This window comes from Rattus norvegicus, chromosome 14 (genome assembly GCF_021556685.1).
Source record: "Rattus norvegicus strain SHRSP/BbbUtx chromosome 14, alternate assembly SHRSP_T2T, whole genome shotgun sequence".
Taxonomy (NCBI): Eukaryota; Metazoa; Chordata; class Mammalia; order Rodentia; family Muridae; genus Rattus; species Rattus norvegicus.
The window spans coordinates 33,966,705-33,985,560 of NC_141547.1; the positions used below are offsets into that span (position 1 = coordinate 33,966,705).

The following is an 18,856-nucleotide window of genomic DNA, read 5'->3' on the forward strand; positions in this document are numbered from 1 at the left end:
GTTTCCCAGTGAACGATGAAGTGATGCTAGGGGAAAAAACCGGTCATCGGTCCCAACTCACCAGTCTGATGCTGACAGAGTTTAAAATAATGAGGTTTTGCTGCTACAACAAAACAAAAGGGTAGGTGCTACAGGAGGACAAGGACCTTGCATTTCATTCTCCAAGATCAAGAGCATGGCACATACTCAAGTATCTAAAAGTCGACCTAAGCCAATGCCCTTCTCACTACGAAGAGTCAAGCAAACAGATAGACTTGTAATTTAATATTAAGTTGACTACAGTTTTGCATGTTTACATAGTTGTGTTTACAGCTGGTCAACATACTTGGTCAAATAGGGCCCCCAGAAATACTGAAAAACAAAGCAAAAACAAAAAACCCCATAAAACAACGCCCCCAAAAACCATGGTCCAAGACTGAGAAGCAACTCAGCTTCAGAGATTGCTCTATATACCCAGTTATGTATTTATATGTTCTAAAGCATTATGACTGGAAGAGTGGATCATACCTCTGGACAGTTACTATCATCTAATTACTACTTTCCTACCAAAAAAGGGTGAGGGGCACACGTCAACCAAGGTGGGAATGTGTGATGCTTTTATTATAGTCAGATAAACTGGAACTGAACAGTGTGGCATCTACGCTCAGCTCCTACAGGATGTGTGTGCTACTCACAGAAGGTTTATGGGAATTAAGTACAAGTACTTAAGAGTAGAAATGAGTTTTCACTAAGTAAAATTTATGTTTTTCTTTTTTATCATTTCAATGAAAAAAATGTATGGTACATCAATGCTTCTAAAACAAAAAAATGAGTTTATTTCAAATGAAAGGAACAGTATGAAAAAGGCTATTGCATTAGTCAGGGTTCTCTAGAGGAACTGATAGAATGAATATATATATATATGTTTGATTTATTAGACTGGTTTACAGGCTGTGTGGTTCAGCTGGTCCAGCAATGGCGTCTGCCAATGAAAGGTCTAAGATTCCAGTAGTCGCTCAGTCCGTGCGGCTGGAGCCTCAGAAGGTCTTCAGTATACGCTGGAATCCCAAAGTAGTCTCCAGCGCCAGTGAAGGAATGGACTTGCAAGGGAGAGCAAGAGCAAGCAGGCAAACAGAGGAAAGCTTCCTTCTTCCTGTCCTTGTATAGGCTGCCAGCAGTGTGGCTCAGATTAAGGGTAGATCTTCCTATCTCCACAGAAGATCTGGATTAGAAGTGGGTCTTCCCACTTCAAATGATTAAGAAAAAAGAATCCCTCATAGGTGAACCCAGCCACTTGAATTTTAGTTAATTCCAGATGCAGTCAAGCTGCAACCAAGAACAGCCATCACAGTTGTTAAATAACGAGAGGCCAGCAATCAGTGTTAATGACCAAACTTCACTGCTTAATATTTCACAAGATCATTTTTATTGATTATCAAAAAGCAACTGATTATTTTAAGGTACAGTCTATAAACAAGACATCTTCAATTCTAACAACAAAAAATACTATCTTCCAGTCAAAAGCAGTTCCTAGACACATGCGGCAGACAAGGGGTCCCAGAGCGACCCCATCTTCCGACAGTCTACTGTAGTGCAGCTGCTCACACTTAGCCGCGGCTATCCCAGCTGAAGGCTGTACTGGCTCTCAGGCCAGCTGTGCTCCTTCCCTTCCCCTGACTGCTTCAGCTATGCCACTTACTGTCCGACAACTGCTCCACTATTTTATGGCCCAATTTCCATTCACTTTCTCTAGTCTTCTCTAAGTCTGTGTGAGTATAAGTTCATTAGCATAAGTTAAAATTATTGTCCTTGCGATTAATCGCTAATTCAGAGAATGTTTGTCTTCTTTACAAATTATGTAAGCCCCCAAGAATATAAAAATGATATTCCCTCAGTATGTTCTACTGTGGGGAATAAGAAGTACTGAGACACATCCAACTTTTGGCTCATGCATTCATTACTGCGCCTTAACCAAAATATGTGGCCATTTTTCTCAGCAGAGACATGAATAGAACATAATACTAACTCCTTTTGTTGAAAGGGTATTTGGCTATGGAAAAGAGAGATCAAATGCAAAAGCTGACTAAGAGCATAAAAAGTTGCTGTCACTTCTGATGGAGACATATGCAGTATTTTTCATTTTAAAAGTGTCCCCCAAAAAAATGAATGAAAGGAGTCACAACTAGTAAACTCAACTGTACATCCACTAATTACATTCTGTTTCAGGTACTTATATAACTGTAAGGATGTGATACTACGAAGGAACACAGCGGGAAGCCTGGGCTTCTGCATTGTGGGAGGTTATGAAGAATACAGTGGTAACCAACCTTTTTTTATCAAATCCATCGTCGAGGGAACACCCGCGTACAATGATGGAAGAATTAGGTAATGATTACTCAGAAAACTAATATTCAAGTATTTTGCTTTCTACATGTAAAACTTGGCCCCACTTGGAAGAAAGCGCAGCTTATACTTTCCTAAAGAGTGAGAAATTAAGACACGAGAGCACTAGCTAGGTAGAGAGAAATCCAAAACTAGAACCGGCCTTGGTCCCACCTTGCAATTTCCTATACCTCTGATGCACGCTGCGTGGAGCTTGGAGAATTTATGGGAAGAGGGAAATCAAATCAGAACTAAAAAGGACAAATATGGCAGCTCTAGGGCCACCCAAGTCCACTTTGAGGCGCTTCAGGCTTGAAGCAGTTCTGATCACAATGCCGTATCTTTTCAGATGTGGTGACATTCTTCTTGCTGTCAACGGCAGAAGCACGTCGGGGATGATGCACGCCTGCTTAGCGAGGATGCTCAAAGAACTCAAAGGGAAAATTACTCTCACCATTGCTTCCTGGCCTGGTACTTTTTTATAAAACCAATGATGGATCTTAGAAAAACCACAAATAGGCTAGATAAAATTGTATTTATCTTGTCGATTTTTATATTTAAAGAATATATTGTAAAAAAAAAGCCAGAAAAAGTATGACTTATGAAAACAAGTTACACATCAGAGAATGTTCTCAAAAATAAAAACTAATGTTAATTTTTATTTGGTGTGGAGGATTTCTCATCACTCCAAATCTTTTAAGTTTCTATTTTTTTAATTCAATAAAAAGCCCATAAAAACTTACATGGTTTGTATGCCACACTTAATTCAAGGCAACGTCAAATGTGGTAGAAGTGGAGTTGAAGACACAGCACATTATGGCCATTTCAGTTTAATGGCGGAGGATTTGAACAAGAGATGAATATCTTCTTCTAAGTGACAGCAGTCCTCTTACTGGTGGCTCTAACTGCCTCGTCCTTTCACACACATTCCCAGCCCCACCGCTGCTCTGGAACCTTCTTGGGGTTAGTCCAGATTTTAACCTGGAGTTCTGGTTTTAGTAAGAATGACTGATCTGACACTACTCTCACTGAGTTTATTTTTTATTAATATGGACCTGGTATTAAAAAAAATACCCCACGTTCTATGCTACCAATGAGCCTTGGAAAACACGTTAGCAGCAGCTGAAGCCCTTGACCCTTGTTCAAACAGATGGCCATGAAGTGGTTTGACGCTGTGCCAGTCCATGTGCCTGCTGGGAAGCACACAAGTTCCATCATAGGGCCACCCAAGTGCCTCAGACCATCTCTAAAGTCAGAGATTCAAACAGTCCATTTAGTTACTATGGACCACTGAAAACCTGCTATCAAAACTGTGATAACAAGAATGTGTCCAAGTTCTTAAAGATGAGGAGTGTGACAGCAGTAAGAGGAAGCCTGACGTCACATGAGAGGGGCTTCTGCACCACAGCACCTCTCCTGCCGACAGCGTCCCGCTCACTAGAAAGCTAGTGAGTCCTTGATCCTCACCACACTGCACACACGGCCAACTTAGCACTAAGTCCCCTGCTGACTTATTCACATTACTTTCTTAGATATAAAGTAATTTTTGTCTTTTATTCTTTAAATATTACAAGACAAAGATTTTTAACTTAACACAAAAAAATGCACACTTTTATTTTGGAAAAGAAAAAGTTAACGTTTCATTCTAACAGAACAAGATTAAAGGTACATTTCTTAAACATTATCCAGAAAAATAAGGAGATTTATAGCATCTATTTCTGGGGCTGACGTACATAAGAGGTGGCGCCTACTCGGCAGGGGCAGCTTCCGTGCTCTCCTGCTCAGGGACCGGCTCGCTGCCAGCCTCTTTTCCTTCTTTGCTCCTTTTAGACTTTTTGTGCTTGTGTCTTCTGTGACTGTCCCCTTCTTCACTTTCATGACGACGTCTACTATTACTGCAGGGAAAGGAATAGTGTTTAACAACGGGGACAAAATCAGTCTGGTCTCACCAACCAATGCAAGCCTGGATTTCGGATGGACTTGCGTTCTGATGTTGGCATTATTCTGCATGAGATTTTACATGGATTACATTGGGGTGCCCTTCATCCATACCACCCATATCACCCCAGACTTCCAGTACCCATCCCTTTGTTCTGAAAGACTTTATGCAAGTCTTTTTACAACTGGGACAGGAAATACTGTTTTATAGGGTGAATTTTCAGGCACAATGGGCATTAATTAAAATTGATTCTAATGTATTTTAAGACCACAGCCCCCCCCCCAACTTTTTCCTTAAGTCAAAGAGCATTTTAATATTTATTATAAAGATTGGGTCATATGCCCAATATCAAATAGATAATGTAAAACAAACAAAAACCACCAGACATCTTATTTTTATCCCATGCTAATTTTATCTGGAAGATATTAAAAGAAATGCAACCTTGTTAGATTTTAAGATTGTTTTTGATGCTCGTAAGGAAGGAGCTTCACCAGGTTGCTCTTGGTCTTTTAGTTAAGAATAGTCTACAGTGAGCTATTTGGACCTGGGCCAGTATTAAAGAGCAAACCTGCGAGAGGACTTGTGTCTTGTTTCCTCCTTCTCTCTGTGCCGTCGTTCTCTGTGCCGCTCTTCTTTCTCCCGACTAGCTCTGTGGCGCTCATAGCCTCTCTCTGCATACTCCCTGTATCTGTATCGCTCTTCATCACTGCAACGGAAGTGCAAACGCTGACACCAGGACTATTAAGTTAGCTGACTGAAAAGGAAGAGCTTCTGAAGCCCAACATAAGCCAGCACATGAGCTTGAAATTGCTGAACAAGTCACAGATCAGTGACACATCTCACTTAAGGCAGCGCACTAAATAATGCCATCCTGTTATATCTGTTTGAATGACAGAGGTTTCATATTAGGTCACATTTTATTTCTGGAAAAAGTGACCTGTAGTTGATTTAAATTTTAATCAACAGATATTTCTTTTTTGCTCTCATTTTATAATTATATATTTATATATCTCAGATATAGGGGGAGGGGGATCTTAACTGCAAAGCACTGGCCATGTAGTAAAGAATCCAAGAGCAGGGGTTGGGGATTTGGCTCAGTGGTAGAGCGCTTGCCTAGCAAGCGCAAGGCCCTGGGTTCGGTCCCCAGCTCCGAAAAAAAGAAAAAAGAAAAAAGAAAAAAGAAAAAAAGAATCCAAGAGCATATGGCTCGGAGTGGCTTCTGCAGTAAAAGGCAGATAAAAGAGGTTAATTTATTTTTAAGTGTTTGCTTTTTACTAGCAGAAATAGTACAACTTCGACCAAGTGCAGAAGAATGAACATGAGAGAGAGTCACACCTGCATTCGCACACAGCCCACACAACCCGGCCATCTCTGCTCCGTCACCCACACCTGCCTCTGTCCCTGTCTAGTGTGTACATTAACGATGACATGTGGCTAAAGCCTCCAAAGGCACGGATACAAATGACACCTCTACTTCCTGGGGTCACACATTACTACCATGCCTGGCTTTTTCCTCTTTCTATCTGACACGAAAGTCAAGATTTTAAAACGCAGTATCGGACAATTCTGTTATTTAAAATAAACATCTTTCAGAATACTGTCAAAAGCTTTAGTTTTAAAAAATATGTTCAATAAAAATAATTAGGATCTGTATGCAACAACAAGGTGCTCAGGAACGTGCCTGGGATGACAGGCTCAGGGGAAGCATAAGCTACACACAGAGAGGAGCAGACCAGCAGCCTGTGACTGCCTAGCGAAAGGGGTGGTCAGTGTCAGAACACACTGCTGCACACAGTGACCTGGGATATAGTAAGACTGTCAAATGCTTTATGAAAACGTGTTTTAACACACACATGCACATGCATGAGTACAGCCATGCTCTTTCCTAAGGAGTATGTCACTGACAGGCAGTGCAGAGTGGCCGCGTGCACACAAACACGCAGCACATTCCTTCTAAGCCTGTGCCACTGGGAATGCAGGATCACTCCTTAAATCTCAAGGTGTCCGTGAAACCGGCGGTAACGTTTACAGAGTGCCTGGTGAGAGCAGGCTATCAGTGAGTGCAGTCCCTTCCCTGATGGGATGGCTCAGTGGGCAAAGGTGCTTGCTGCCAAGCCTGGCAACCTAAGTTTGATTCCCCAGTGCCCATACTGTAGGACGACTGAATTGACTCCTCCTGCAAATTGTCCTCTGAGCTCTAAGGGGCGATAGGGGACAAGCATGTGCACACACACAGAACTTGATTAAAAAAAAATGGAATTTTTCAAGGAATTTAGTGCTTACATTCTCAGAAGCAGACTATTTCCTATAAAGGGCCTCTGATAACTCTCTCCAGCTCAGGGATAAAGGGACATTGCAATTGCCTCCATCAGCAAATGCAGTGTTCCTGGTGATGACTCCAACTAAGCTTGCATAAAGTAACCAAGGCCAGTTACCTCACAGTTTCCTCATGTGTAGCCCCTTTGCCCTAGAGCCAATTCTTGGGGCCCTTAAATGCTGTCTGTCAGCAGTCACATGAACAACAGACTGTTGGGGAGTTGGCCTTCATGAAACTGCAGCAGCTTCCCATCCCTTCTGACACACAGCACAGTGCAAAGGTTGCTCCAGGCCTGCATCTCATTAAAGCACATTTTCTAACATCCTATAGCAACCAGCCTTCTTTCAGGCCCTCAATTAAACTGCCTTAAAAACAGATGTTAAAACTGCTCTCTAATTTTCAAAACAGTGACCCTGCAATTTGTAATGCAACACGTACTATATATGTTTTGCTTTTAGACTATTTTTGTCAGTCTTTAGAAACAGACAGATTTTACTTTCCGTTTGCATTCACAGTACAGTTTTCCTAGGACTAGTCAGAATTCCTTGACCTTTCATTTTTCTGACCTTTAGCTTTTCCTCCAATTTATTTAATGCCCTAAAACTCAGCAACCTGAAAATGAAAACATGGTTTAAACACTAACATTTTTCAATTTAGCAGAAACTCAGTAGCCCCTGTACGTGTGTTCACTAAAATCCTTGACTGTGACACATACATTTTATAGACAATATGTTACTTCAAAGGTACATTTCAAGCACATTAGAAACTAGTCAACTTCCTGAAAACAAAACAAAACAAAACAACCCTGTCCTTGAACTTAAGCAGAACTGTGCACTTGGGTGGCTGTGGCTGGCACTTTATGGCCCACTTACATGTATATGCCACACCGCCATTTACCTATGTGATCAATAAAATTGTATTAATTACCTACTATGTGTTAAGTCATGCTCAAACTGGGTGGGAGAAGAGGTATTTTCATCATCTTTTCCAGTTCTTGGTCACACACTCTTTGACTGAGTCAGCTTAACAGTACTATGAATTTAATGTGTACACAATATGAATATTTATGCATTTTAGGATATAGCATTATTTCTGGCTTAGAACAGGACTCAAAATGTCATTCACATGAATGAAACATTAGAAAAATAGATGGGACACTCAGTAAATCAGTTTTTAACTCAATACATATTTAAGGTGGCAATCTTATTTTAAAATAATATACATTAGGAATGTATATGAATTACCAACTAATTAAACTTGTATCTAAGAAACAGGATCAAGACTGGCATGTGAGAGCATGACTGTCAGCACTCAATTCTCCATGCCGCCTAACCATAATCAATCATTAAGAAGTTATGTTTAGTTGGGGATTTAGCTCAGTGGTAGAGTCCTTGCCTAACAAACGCAAGGCCCTGGGTTTGGTCCCCAGCTCCGGAAAAAAAAAAGAAAAGAAAAAAAAAAAAAGAGAAAGAAATTATGTTTAGATGACAAGACAGAATTTGTGAGGGGATATAAATTTCTTTAAGGGCCAAGTGAACAACATGGTTTGAAAATTGTTGCTTACAGTACTTCGAATCCTCAAGAACAAAGTGAGTATGATTTCAAAATGGCTTTTCTAGCCATACCTTGAGTATTCCTTTCCCAGTGAACTGCAATCCATCTCCTCACATCAAATAAAACTGAGTAAAAATGAAGTGTGCTCAGAGCCCTGCACACCCAACAAACCTGTTGAAAACACTTGGGGTGGGGCTGTGGTCCCGCTCCCGCTCTCGCTCCCGGGTGCGCTCCCTTTCTCTGTCCCGGTCTCTCTCCCTTTCTCTGTCTCGGTCTCTCTCTCGGTCTCGATCTCGATCTTTTTCTCTCCGTGCATAATAGTCCCACTGCTTAGTGGTATCCACAAGGCTAGGCCATGAGGGAGCGGAACTGGTAAGGTGGGGAAAGGCAACTAGAGGGAAAAGCACATTAAAAGCAAAGGTTATGGTACTCGGTATTGCACTCTATTTGCCAAGAATAAGAAACAACAGACTTTCTAATGTGAAAAACAGAAACAAGAAGACACTATTCATTTGGCAGCTCACAACTGTCTGTAGTTCCAGTTCCAGGGAGATCAGATGACATCTGGCATCTATGGGCACTGCATATATGCACATGGTGCATACTCTTAACACATGAGTACATGATAAAAAAACACAAGGGAAGGGATTTGAGAGGAAAGGCTTCATGAAGGTGAAAGGGGTTCCAAGCACTGGTTATCATTCCAGAGGACCCAAGTTTGATTCCCAGCACCCACATGGCAGCTCACAACCATTAACTCCTGTTCCAGGGGCTCTGACTACTCTTCTGTTTTCTCTGGGCACCAAAGATGCTTGTGGTTGATGCACAGACAGACATACAGGCAAAACACTCATACTCAAAATGTAAAATAAATTTTAAATATTTCTGTAAATAAACTGGACCTATTATGAAGTTTTGGGTCAGGAAGCATGCTCCCCAGCAGCACTGTGGGTCATAAATCTCTTCCTCTTTCATTGTTCTGTCCTGGCCATCATGAAGCATGGCTTCATTACACACCACCACCACACAGGTTTAAGAGTCATGGGTTTGTCTAAGTTATGGATGTGAACCTTTAAATCTGTGAGCCAAAATAATGATTTAAAAAAAAAGCTTGTCTCTTAATATTCCTGAAAAATTTATTTTTAAACTAGGTTTCACTTCATAAGCTGTCTTCAGACATATCCAGAAAAGTCATTACTTTATGTTGCTCAGGGGTGTGAGGACAGATGATAAATTCTAAATAAACAAAATGAAGGTAAACAGAAAGCACAGAAGCTGTCTGCTGTCCTTGTTGTAAAGCTTCGCTTGGCCGGGGTGAGGACGATCCCTTCCTCTCCTCTCCCCCTTTCTACTTTCACGTTTAATTAAAGGCTGGTCTCTGGGAGGGAAGTTGGGAGCTATACAGACGAAGTGCGGGATTCCTGCTTCCTAAAAGTAAACAAACTCCTGTTACTCTGAGAAAAAGTTAAGCTCTTTTTTTTTTTTTTTTTTTTTTGGGTTCTTTTTTTCGGAGCTGGGGACCGAACCCAGGGCCTTGCGCTTCCTAGGCAAGCGCTCTACCACTGAGCTAAATCCCCAGCAAAAGTTAAGCTCTTAATCAGCCATTTAAAACCATTGGACAAGGCTGGGTCAGCACTCTCACGAATGACTGTCCAATACGGGCTAGCCACTGGTTCACCTGCACAGAAGCAAACATGGGACAGAGTGACAGAAACTCACAATGCCATAAGAAAGGTAAACCCAAGCAGACAAACTCAATGTGTGATGCGTAGAGAATGCTTACACATTATAGGGACTGTGTAAACCTGAACTCTAGCTCCAGTTTACATGAGGGAAAGATCTAATTCATCCACGGTTACCTAAGATAAGCTGGCCCCAAGATCCAAGCACAGGCAACCACAGAACCCATGATTCAACAATTACTTTGTATTGCTACCTAGGGGACAGAAGAGGGAGGGAGTTTGTACACCCCTGGAGATGGAGGAGATTGTGAAAATGGTGGCTAACACTGGGACACTTGGCCAAGAGCAGACAGGTGCTCATCCCACAGCAGTAGGGGGAATGTATTACTTTCAGTTTAATGACTAAGCATGGCACCAGGACATAGATTCTACCACAGAAATGCCCTTTAAGTCCATTAATATTTCTTCTACCTTCAGTGGAGGAAACAGGACAGCATTAATGTCCACCTCTGGATTAGTGCTGCAGAGAGACCAGGACAAGCTGCTCTGAAACACAGGCCCCAAGAAAGATGATGAGGCAGAGCCACTGAGCAGCCACAGCTAAGAAAAGTTCTCACCCTCTCCCACATGCCCACAAGCAGGAAATCAAATCACAGAGGCTCAGAGACATCTCTTGTTCTCTTTACTAATAAGAATGGAAACTGCCACAGGAGACCTTTAGCCTGGAGACCCAGCACTAGCTCTTTTCTTTATTACTGGCTTTATTTCATTATCCTTTCAGCAGTGGGGACTGAACCCAGGCCCTCAATCATACACTCATACACTCTATCACAGAACACAGCCTGAGCTATTAATCCAGTCAATTAGAATCAATGAGTTTAACTAGATTTTCTTACAGGAACATGGATGGGGTGTTATTTACAGGCACATAGGCAAGTGGACAATTTACTGATGGCTATGAAATGCCTCTCCCTACCTAAGTAAGCAGCTGCATACATACCCTTAGGGAAAGGTGGGGCTCATGTGGAATGTTGATAGGCCCAGTTACTGGCTTTTTTTTTTTAATTTATTTATTTATTTATTATATATAAGTACACTGTAGCTGTCTTCATATACACCAGAAGAGGGCATCGGATCTCTTTACAGATGGTTTGTGAGCCACCATGTGGTTGCTGGGATTTGAACTCATGACCTCTGGAAGAGCAGTCGGGTGCTCTTAACCGCTGAGCCATCTCTCCAGCCCCAGTTACTGGCTTTTATCAAAGGACATGTGTGAGTGCAAAGGCCATGTCAGACTTAGAAGACAGACAGCATTTTACAACATTCCACCCTACCAACTTCAATGTTGTGTGAACCTTCCAAGGGTGATACAGATGTCCGTTTAGGATTGGGCATTGCACCGGTTTGGATCTCTCATTTACCATCTTTGTTGCAGATGCTAACTAGTCCAGACTCTTCTAAGACTCTCTCTTCCATGGCACACGGTGAGACAAGCTCCTGATGCCCAGGCCTTTCTCTTGCTGTGCGTCTCTGGAGGGGGTTACCCCTAACAACTGTACAGACTTTTCTTCCACCCACTGACATGCTCACTATCCTGTGCAGAGACCCAGGACCTCAGTGGAGAAAGAACCCTCAGAACGGAGTATGGCAAGAGAACTCAAGTGGAGCCGGAATAGCTCACGACTTTAGTTCCTGAAGCAGTGGCACTCTGTGAGAGGGCTGACTCTCACAGAGAGAACACTTCTTAGCAACAACAACAAATCAATGTTGTTAAAATTAAGGGTCATATGCTCCTTGAAACACATTTCTGAACATTTATAAAGCATAATATAGACAAACGTTATTTTCCTCTGCTGGGAAAATGTGTCTCACCACGTTTGCTTTATTGTGCCAGTCTGGAAACCTAACCCATTCTGTCTCCAAAGCAAGCCTACACTGCCGGGTGTGAGCCCAAGCTCCCTCGGGTCCAGCCACACCGCACCTGCAGTTCCCACGCTTCCTGTTCCCCTTATGCACGCTTCTGCACAGCACACATGCTGTCACCCACTGTCCTACTCTGAGTTAGGAGAGACTCCTCTCACTCAGTCCTCAGGATAACGTTTTTTCTCTCCAGTCACTGGCTATCTCACTACTGACCAATGAATTTAATAACGATGACCAGTATAACTCACCACATCTGTGAGTTAGTACAATGTACAGCATTATAAATAAAGGAGCATCAGAAGCTTTTGGTGTGCATAAAGTTGTTAGAAGTGAAAAACAGCGGGTGGTAGGGGTGGATGACGGTGGCATACGCATAGCTTACAAAAAGAAAAAATCTAAGGCTACCTGGATGCCAGGACTCATGGACACTGAGACTGTGGTAAATCCCAACCAGCTTCAGGAGAGGCTGGACTCGCTATACCTGTTGTGACATACTTTTTTAAAAGCGTCAACTGATAAATAAAATATCTTTTCTAAAGCAGTCAGACAGCAGACATACAGACTTAATTCTTTCAATTGCTTTTCTTAGTTGCTCCGCTAACTTAGCCCATGAAAACATGTTTCTATTTCTTTACCGAGCTGTACTTTGCTGATTCACAGTGGGTCTGGGGCGGGGGGAGGGTGAGTAACTTACCATTGCCATATGGAAACGCCCGTGCAGAACGGCTGTCGTAACCAGAGGAATGGCCACTGTGGAGGAAAGAAGCATCTTTATATCTGACGCAAATGTGTACTCAATCTGAACAGTTCAGTGGAGACAAGTCTGAAAATGTGTTACATGGTTCAATTTGGTGACATGGACTTTTCACCTCAAGTCTCAGACCCAGGAGCTACTTGCTGCTGCTGCTCAGCGTAACTCAGGCAATCACGTTCACTTGCTCAGTGAGATAGAGAAAATCTGAGACTGAAAAGATGTTTGAGGCTTAAAATTAATCCTAAAACACTGGATTAGTGGCTCTGAGTTAGCTCTAAATCATCAGTAATTAGTACCCCAGACAGGCCGCTCTGACTGAGAAACAAGTATACACTCAACAAGAACGCAGTGAACACCAAATCCTCCCCTCTCACAATCTGCTTTCTGGAGCAGCACTTTGAAAACTACACGGATGGCTTGATGCCACCATGCTAAGTGAGCCCCATTTCCTTTTGCTTTTACATAATTTGACTATGACTTTTTAGACTATCTCCAGTCAGAGTAAAGTAATGGAACAGCTCCTGTTTACTAGCCAGTTCTGCCTGCTGAGATGTGCACTGTCCTAATCTTCACGATGAAGTCTAGAGAGACAGTAAGCTAGCCACACGGGTGAGAAATTCTAAGGGGCTTTAGACACAATACGACTGCTGGGGATATTCTTCAATACAAGAGGCTAAGAAACTTAAGTACAGACGTAAGAAAACAGTCACTGCAGCTAGGTCGTTCCAGAAGGAGCAGAGATCCAGCAGGGTAGCAGGAAGAAAACCATTTTTCTTTTTATTAAGGTACAGTAACAGTTGTTCTTTCTTCTTTCCAGTAGAAAAAAAATTCATTATTAATACTTTCTAACAATTTTTATTTTTCTTTTCCCTGTTTTGATATTAGGCTATAGTTCCATAAAAGTAATTAATACAGATTAAACTTATGCATGGACAGGTGCTACATCTATTAAAGAATGCAAGCAAAGACATATGTGTAGGGTTCTGCTGCAGGGCTGTCCATGATAACAGCGCAGAGTAGCGCCCTGCTTTACCTTTCTATTGTCGGTATAAGAGATGGAGGTGGAGCGCCTGGTGGAGGGGGGAAACCTGAAACATCCAACCAAAGACAAGATATTAACAGGCTGCATACGAAATAGCAAGAGTGAAATACAGTTGCTGATTATCACTAATATTTTCTGAGGACACAAACGTGCTTCTCTACATCATAACGAACAGGAAAAATAAAGCTGAAACTTACAAAGGGTTTTAGAGCAATAACGTTGTTAATTAACAGTCTGGTCTAACACATAGCACAACTGTCAGGACACCTGGTCTTATTTTCAGCACCACACACAGCCCATTTTGTGTGTCTAAGAAAGTTAAGTCTCAATGCCTTACCTTTTCCACATAAAATATATAGCAGCAGTGTTGCCATCAGATTATGTTTTGAAGAAACACAAATAAAATAGCATTTACGTCCTTTAAAAATATTGAGTTTCAGATTTATAGAATCTTTAAAGCATGTAATTTGTAAATAAAATCTAGCCAGTAAATATATGTGTTCACAACAAGAACGTCTGCCATGAAATGTTCTTTAAATAACACACCCCAGCAGACTACTTTATAAAGCAAGCACATAGTGGGATTTTTGGATCAGTCTGGAGGCAAACAGTGTATACCCTGTCTTATGCAGTCAGCATTCTCACTCACTACGTGAAACCCCACAGAACAGCACGGCTAAGGGGCCTCACTCAGCACGTTGTCTCCCCTATACATCCAGACTGTGACAGAGCACCACAGCCCAAGCACGACTTCACAGACCAATTTTTTTTTTCCACGTTTTAACAACCTTCACTACTAGCAAATGCATCAAATTCAAGTTTCAATCCTCTGCCCTCAGGTTCACATCCTGATGGAGACACGTCCATTATTGTACCCCAACTATCTTCTACTTAATGGCAACTTTCCTGATGACTTAAATGCCGCCTTCTCAGTGTTCTCTGGGAAACACGAATCCCAGGTCTCTCATTCTTCTCAGAGTTTCATTAAATCAATCTTTAGTCTTGTTTCAAATTACTTTAAGTTTACTATGCTTGTCACTCTGTCCAGGTTTAGCCTCTGTAACTCTTCTGCTAACATCAAGACAAGCCCCGTTCAGCAGTTACAACAGTAGTACTCTATCTAGTCCACATCCTGCACGACACAGGTTCACAGCCACACTGTCTTTCAGACTAAAGAGACACAGCAGTCCTTTAGACTTGCTCTGCTTAGCCCTTCCTCAGCCACCTCGACAGTCAGTGACTATATTCCTGGCTAAGCATGAACACTAACCTCTGCAACCTAAATTCACATTCTGACTTGAGACCCACTCTCCTCAGCCAAATCCCTAGTGACTTTCTTCACTCCTTGGTTTGTACACTGAACTCAGTAACTAATCTGTCCACTGTGTTCCCCATTACACAGTAAGAAGTGACTGACAGAAACGGAAAGGACAAGGCTGGACTACACAAACGCTCCTACTGACTACACCATCCCAAGGCCCAATTAATCACCACTCTAGGAACAAGTGCTCCGCTAGTTATTAAGCCATGTAATTGCTGTGTGGTCTAGAACACATCTTCTCATGACAACGAATTATGACAGTGGGTAAACAATCAGAAACCATGAGAAAGTCAAGATAAATTATTTTTCTTTTCTCTTTGCATCTCTAAAAAGCTTTTCAAACAGTGATTTTACTTTGCACCTTCTACTGTTTTCCTCACAAATTGTTAAGGTGAGAATTTCTGTTTCTGTAGAAATGGGTAAGACAAGTTTAAGAAGACTAAATTGTCTTAATGCTGGAATGAAGCGAAGGCAGAGCTGAAAATAGGACCTTGAAATCCTGGTGAGCCATTACATTCTAACCATATCAACACCGGCCCTCCTGGAACTACAAGCTTGAGATTTCATGTTCATTAACAACGATGGAGAAAACATGAAAAAAGTTTTACCTGGAGGTGGTACAGTTATTGGAATACCTAAAAAACAAGTGATGAAATTTAATATAGTAACTGGATTTCAGAACCTGTTATGTTTTTATGCCATCACCAAAACAAACTTTGACATAAACCCCCTGACTCAGGGTCCTGGCTTAGCACTCAAGAGAAGCGCTCTGTTTTCTTGTGAGCCAACAATTCAATCAGCATCCAACTCCCCTGAGGAAAAGCCAGTCTGACAACTCCCTGACACGACTGTGACTGTCCCGCTAGTAGGAATCACAAAGGCAGTTAGAAGCACATCACTTTAAAAAAGCACACTTTGTGATACACAGTATCAAACTCCGTAACGGTGAAAAGCTCACTAAATTTGGTCACAAGAATCTGGTTTTGTCAGTTCAACGCTTTGGTGGGAATCCTGCAGGGAAGGAAAGATTCAGGCTATCATCCATTTCTGAAAAGGCCAGTGTGGGCCACTCAGGTGTGAAAGCTGTCTTACTGTTACCAAGAGCCAACAGTCCACACTTTCTTTGCTTGTGGAAGTAGAAAGGGTATAGGAAACTTATATGGACAGACAGACAGATACATACACACACAAACACACACACTAACGTAGGCATAAATGACTGCCTTTTAGAGGTGTTAACAAAATAAAATTTGAGAATCTCTCCATTATGTATAAATATGGACAGACAGACACATACACAAACACACACACACTAACGTAAGCATAGATGACTGCCTTTTAGAGGTGTTAGCAAAATAAAATTTGAGTATCTCTCTATTATGTATAAACATTATAACCTTTAAGAAATAAACTATACATGAACATTCTAAATTTGCACTGGCCAAATGTCCCCCTAGGCATATAAAATTAAATCCAAAATTTAAGAAATACATGAAAGTACTGTATAACATGCAAACCAGAACTATTTTTAGTTGAAAAAATGATCTCAAATAATAAAACAAGAAAATTTTGAAACTTTTTCATTAAAAGTTCTATATTATAAATAAATTACATTGTTCAGTTTATTAAATCCTATCAGCCTCAAAATTAGCTCAAAGCAAAGGGCAATCAAACTCATTTACTAGCTGCATGTAAGTGAACAGAAGCACTTTCAAAGGTTTTCTTGACCAGAGAAGGCTGCTGCTGGCGTATTTTAACCGCACTGGCAGACATGTTATATTGGCGTGAGGCTTTCATGAGTAAGAGCTTAGACAACACAGGGCCTTGCACCCCAGACTCAAGTATCTGATCAATCACCGTGAAATAGAGGGTTATGGGACCTGCAGGGTGAGAAGGTGTGGAAGGCAGCCACAGCAATCACAACCCACAAAGCTAACCCCCAGCAGACACATTTTCATCTACCCCAAGGTCTTATCTTGATGCTTCTCATGTCACTGATGTTAAGGATCTAACAGAAAACCAAGTGAAGTTAAATGAGGGAAGGGGAGAAGAGTAAATAATATATATATATTCTTTACAACAGTACAAATGACTCTACTGAACCTTACTATCTGAGTTTGTTTTCACCTTCAATGCATGAAAGTATGTGCTGTTTCTAGTATGTAGACCAGGGCTAGATGAGTTCTGTCTGTGCTACTTTTACTCAAGTAACGTCCCCAACCATGTTTAGGAGGAGCAAGCAGCACTACTTTAGCTAAACCTACTAAAATGAGAAGTTGTGCAAAAGAAAGGGTGGGGAGACACAATTACAAATCAAGGATCTTCAAAACTTAGTTCTCAAAGTATTTAAACTGTGAAAACAAACACAGAAGGCACATGATCAAATCAATTTTTCTCCAAATGCAGTTAAAATTACCGTGTTGGTTAGTTTTATGTCAAATCGACGCAAGCTGGTATCATTTGAGAAGACAGCCTCAACTGAGAAAGTGCCTCACTAAGATTGGCAAGTGACCCAGCTCATGGTGGGAGAGGGAGGGGCAACCCTGAAGAGGGTCCTGAGCTGTGTCAAAAAGAAGGCTGAGCAAACCAGGAGGGACAAGCCAGTGAAGTCTTCTGCTTCAGCTCCTGCCTTGAGTTCCTGTCCTGACTTCCTTTGGTGATGGACTGTGTCGCAGAAGTGTAAGCCAAATAAACACTATCCTCCTCGTGTTGATTTTGGTCATAGCGCTCTATCAAAGCATTGGAATTTGTAATCTTACTATAGGAATATCCTAGAACAAATCTTTAAAAATCACCTGGAACTAAGAACAGAGGCAAAAAAAAACATGTTATATCCAGTTGTCTTTCCAACTGGTGCTTCTACAATAGAAAGCTTGCATGCTAGAAAGGGCTCTTCCAAGGGAGACCTTTATTTATCTAAGATTTCACTTAAGTGTAAACAGCTCTTTGTGGGAAAGGACTAGAAAGCTGATGAAAGGTACAGCCAGTTCCTTGACAACCCAGAAACATTTCCAAACAATAATTAAGGAAGTTTAATAAACAATACAATGGAAACCTACATTTTAACTTAAAGATCTCTAGTATTTAACTTTTTAAAAAACAAAACCAAAATAAGATAAGTAGCAGAAAATTCATTCCAAAAGTCCCTTTTTCTTCCCTGGACAATTCTAGTAGACTTAAACATACAAATGTTTCTTCCTTTTAAAACCCACAGAGGTGTTTATAGGCTGCCTCAGCCATGTATGTACACATTTGTGTTGTTTAAAATGATTATATGATTGTTTTCAGCAAAGATAACAATATCTTATCAAAAAGTCTTTTTCTATTATGTGGAAGTTGTAAATGAGAAATAAAATACCATAAAAAAGAAACAAACAAAAAAAACATAGAAAAAGTACTTTGCTTCTTCTGTTTTATGTATGTATGTATGTATGTATGTATGTATGTATGTATGTATGTATACATATTTTCATGTGTCTGTCTCATTTTGCTTTGAGACAATGTAGCCCTGGCTAGCCTGAAACTCTCTAGGGAAACAGACTGGCCTCCAACTCATAGTTACCTACCTGTATTTGACTTCCAATGGCTGAGATTAAAAGCCCATGACACTCTAGCCTTTATTAATTATCTGAAAAAAATGATTATTTGCCTGAAAGTCTTCTCTAACAGTAGCATATTAAAACCTTCAGCAAAGTGATTATCTATCCACTTTCGTGCACTTCTTGATCAGAATCACCTACAGTTTGTGACTGCTGGGACGTTCTAGACTTTCTCATTCAAGATGTCTAAGACAAAAAACAAAAACAAAAAAAACCCAAAACTGCATTCCCAAGAAATCCTTAGATGAGATTGTTATGCTGGGACCAGACACTGGATTATCACCCCCACTTCTACTAATCTTAACTTCTGAGAGACTCAGTTATACAGTTGAAAACTAAAATCAACTTCAAATTGTTATGAAAC

General features: G+C 41.1%; 2 protein-coding genes across 29 annotated transcripts in view; one reads left to right on the top strand and one right to left on the bottom strand.

Annotated features, from left to right (window-relative positions):
• The window catches only part of Lnx1 (ligand of numb-protein X 1), a 102,601-nt gene extending 99,344 nt beyond the window's left edge, over nt 1–3,257 (top strand). For 5 of the 6 annotated variants that reach the window (XM_087583776.1, XM_087583779.1, XM_087583780.1 and 2 more), the window contains 2 exons: nt 2,206–2,364; nt 2,711–3,022. In XM_087583776.1, coding sequence (XP_087439902.1) covers nt 2,206–2,364; nt 2,711–2,846 — 295 coding nt within the window. In that variant the 3' untranslated portion in view covers nt 2,847–3,022. 6 annotated transcript variants of the gene reach the window in all.
• Nucleotides 1,383–18,856, bottom strand: part of Fip1l1 (factor interacting with PAPOLA and CPSF1) — a 60,489-nt gene continuing 43,015 nt past the window's right edge. For 4 of the 23 annotated variants that reach the window (NM_001437215.1, NM_001437212.1, NM_001437213.1 and 1 more), the window contains 6 exon segments: nt 1,383–4,256; nt 4,869–5,006; nt 8,343–8,562; nt 12,471–12,526; nt 13,564–13,618; nt 15,502–15,528. In NM_001437215.1, coding sequence (NP_001424144.1) covers nt 4,109–4,256; nt 4,869–5,006; nt 8,343–8,562; nt 12,471–12,526; nt 13,564–13,618; nt 15,502–15,528 — 644 coding nt within the window. In that variant the 3' untranslated portion in view covers nt 1,383–4,108. 23 annotated transcript variants of the gene reach the window in all.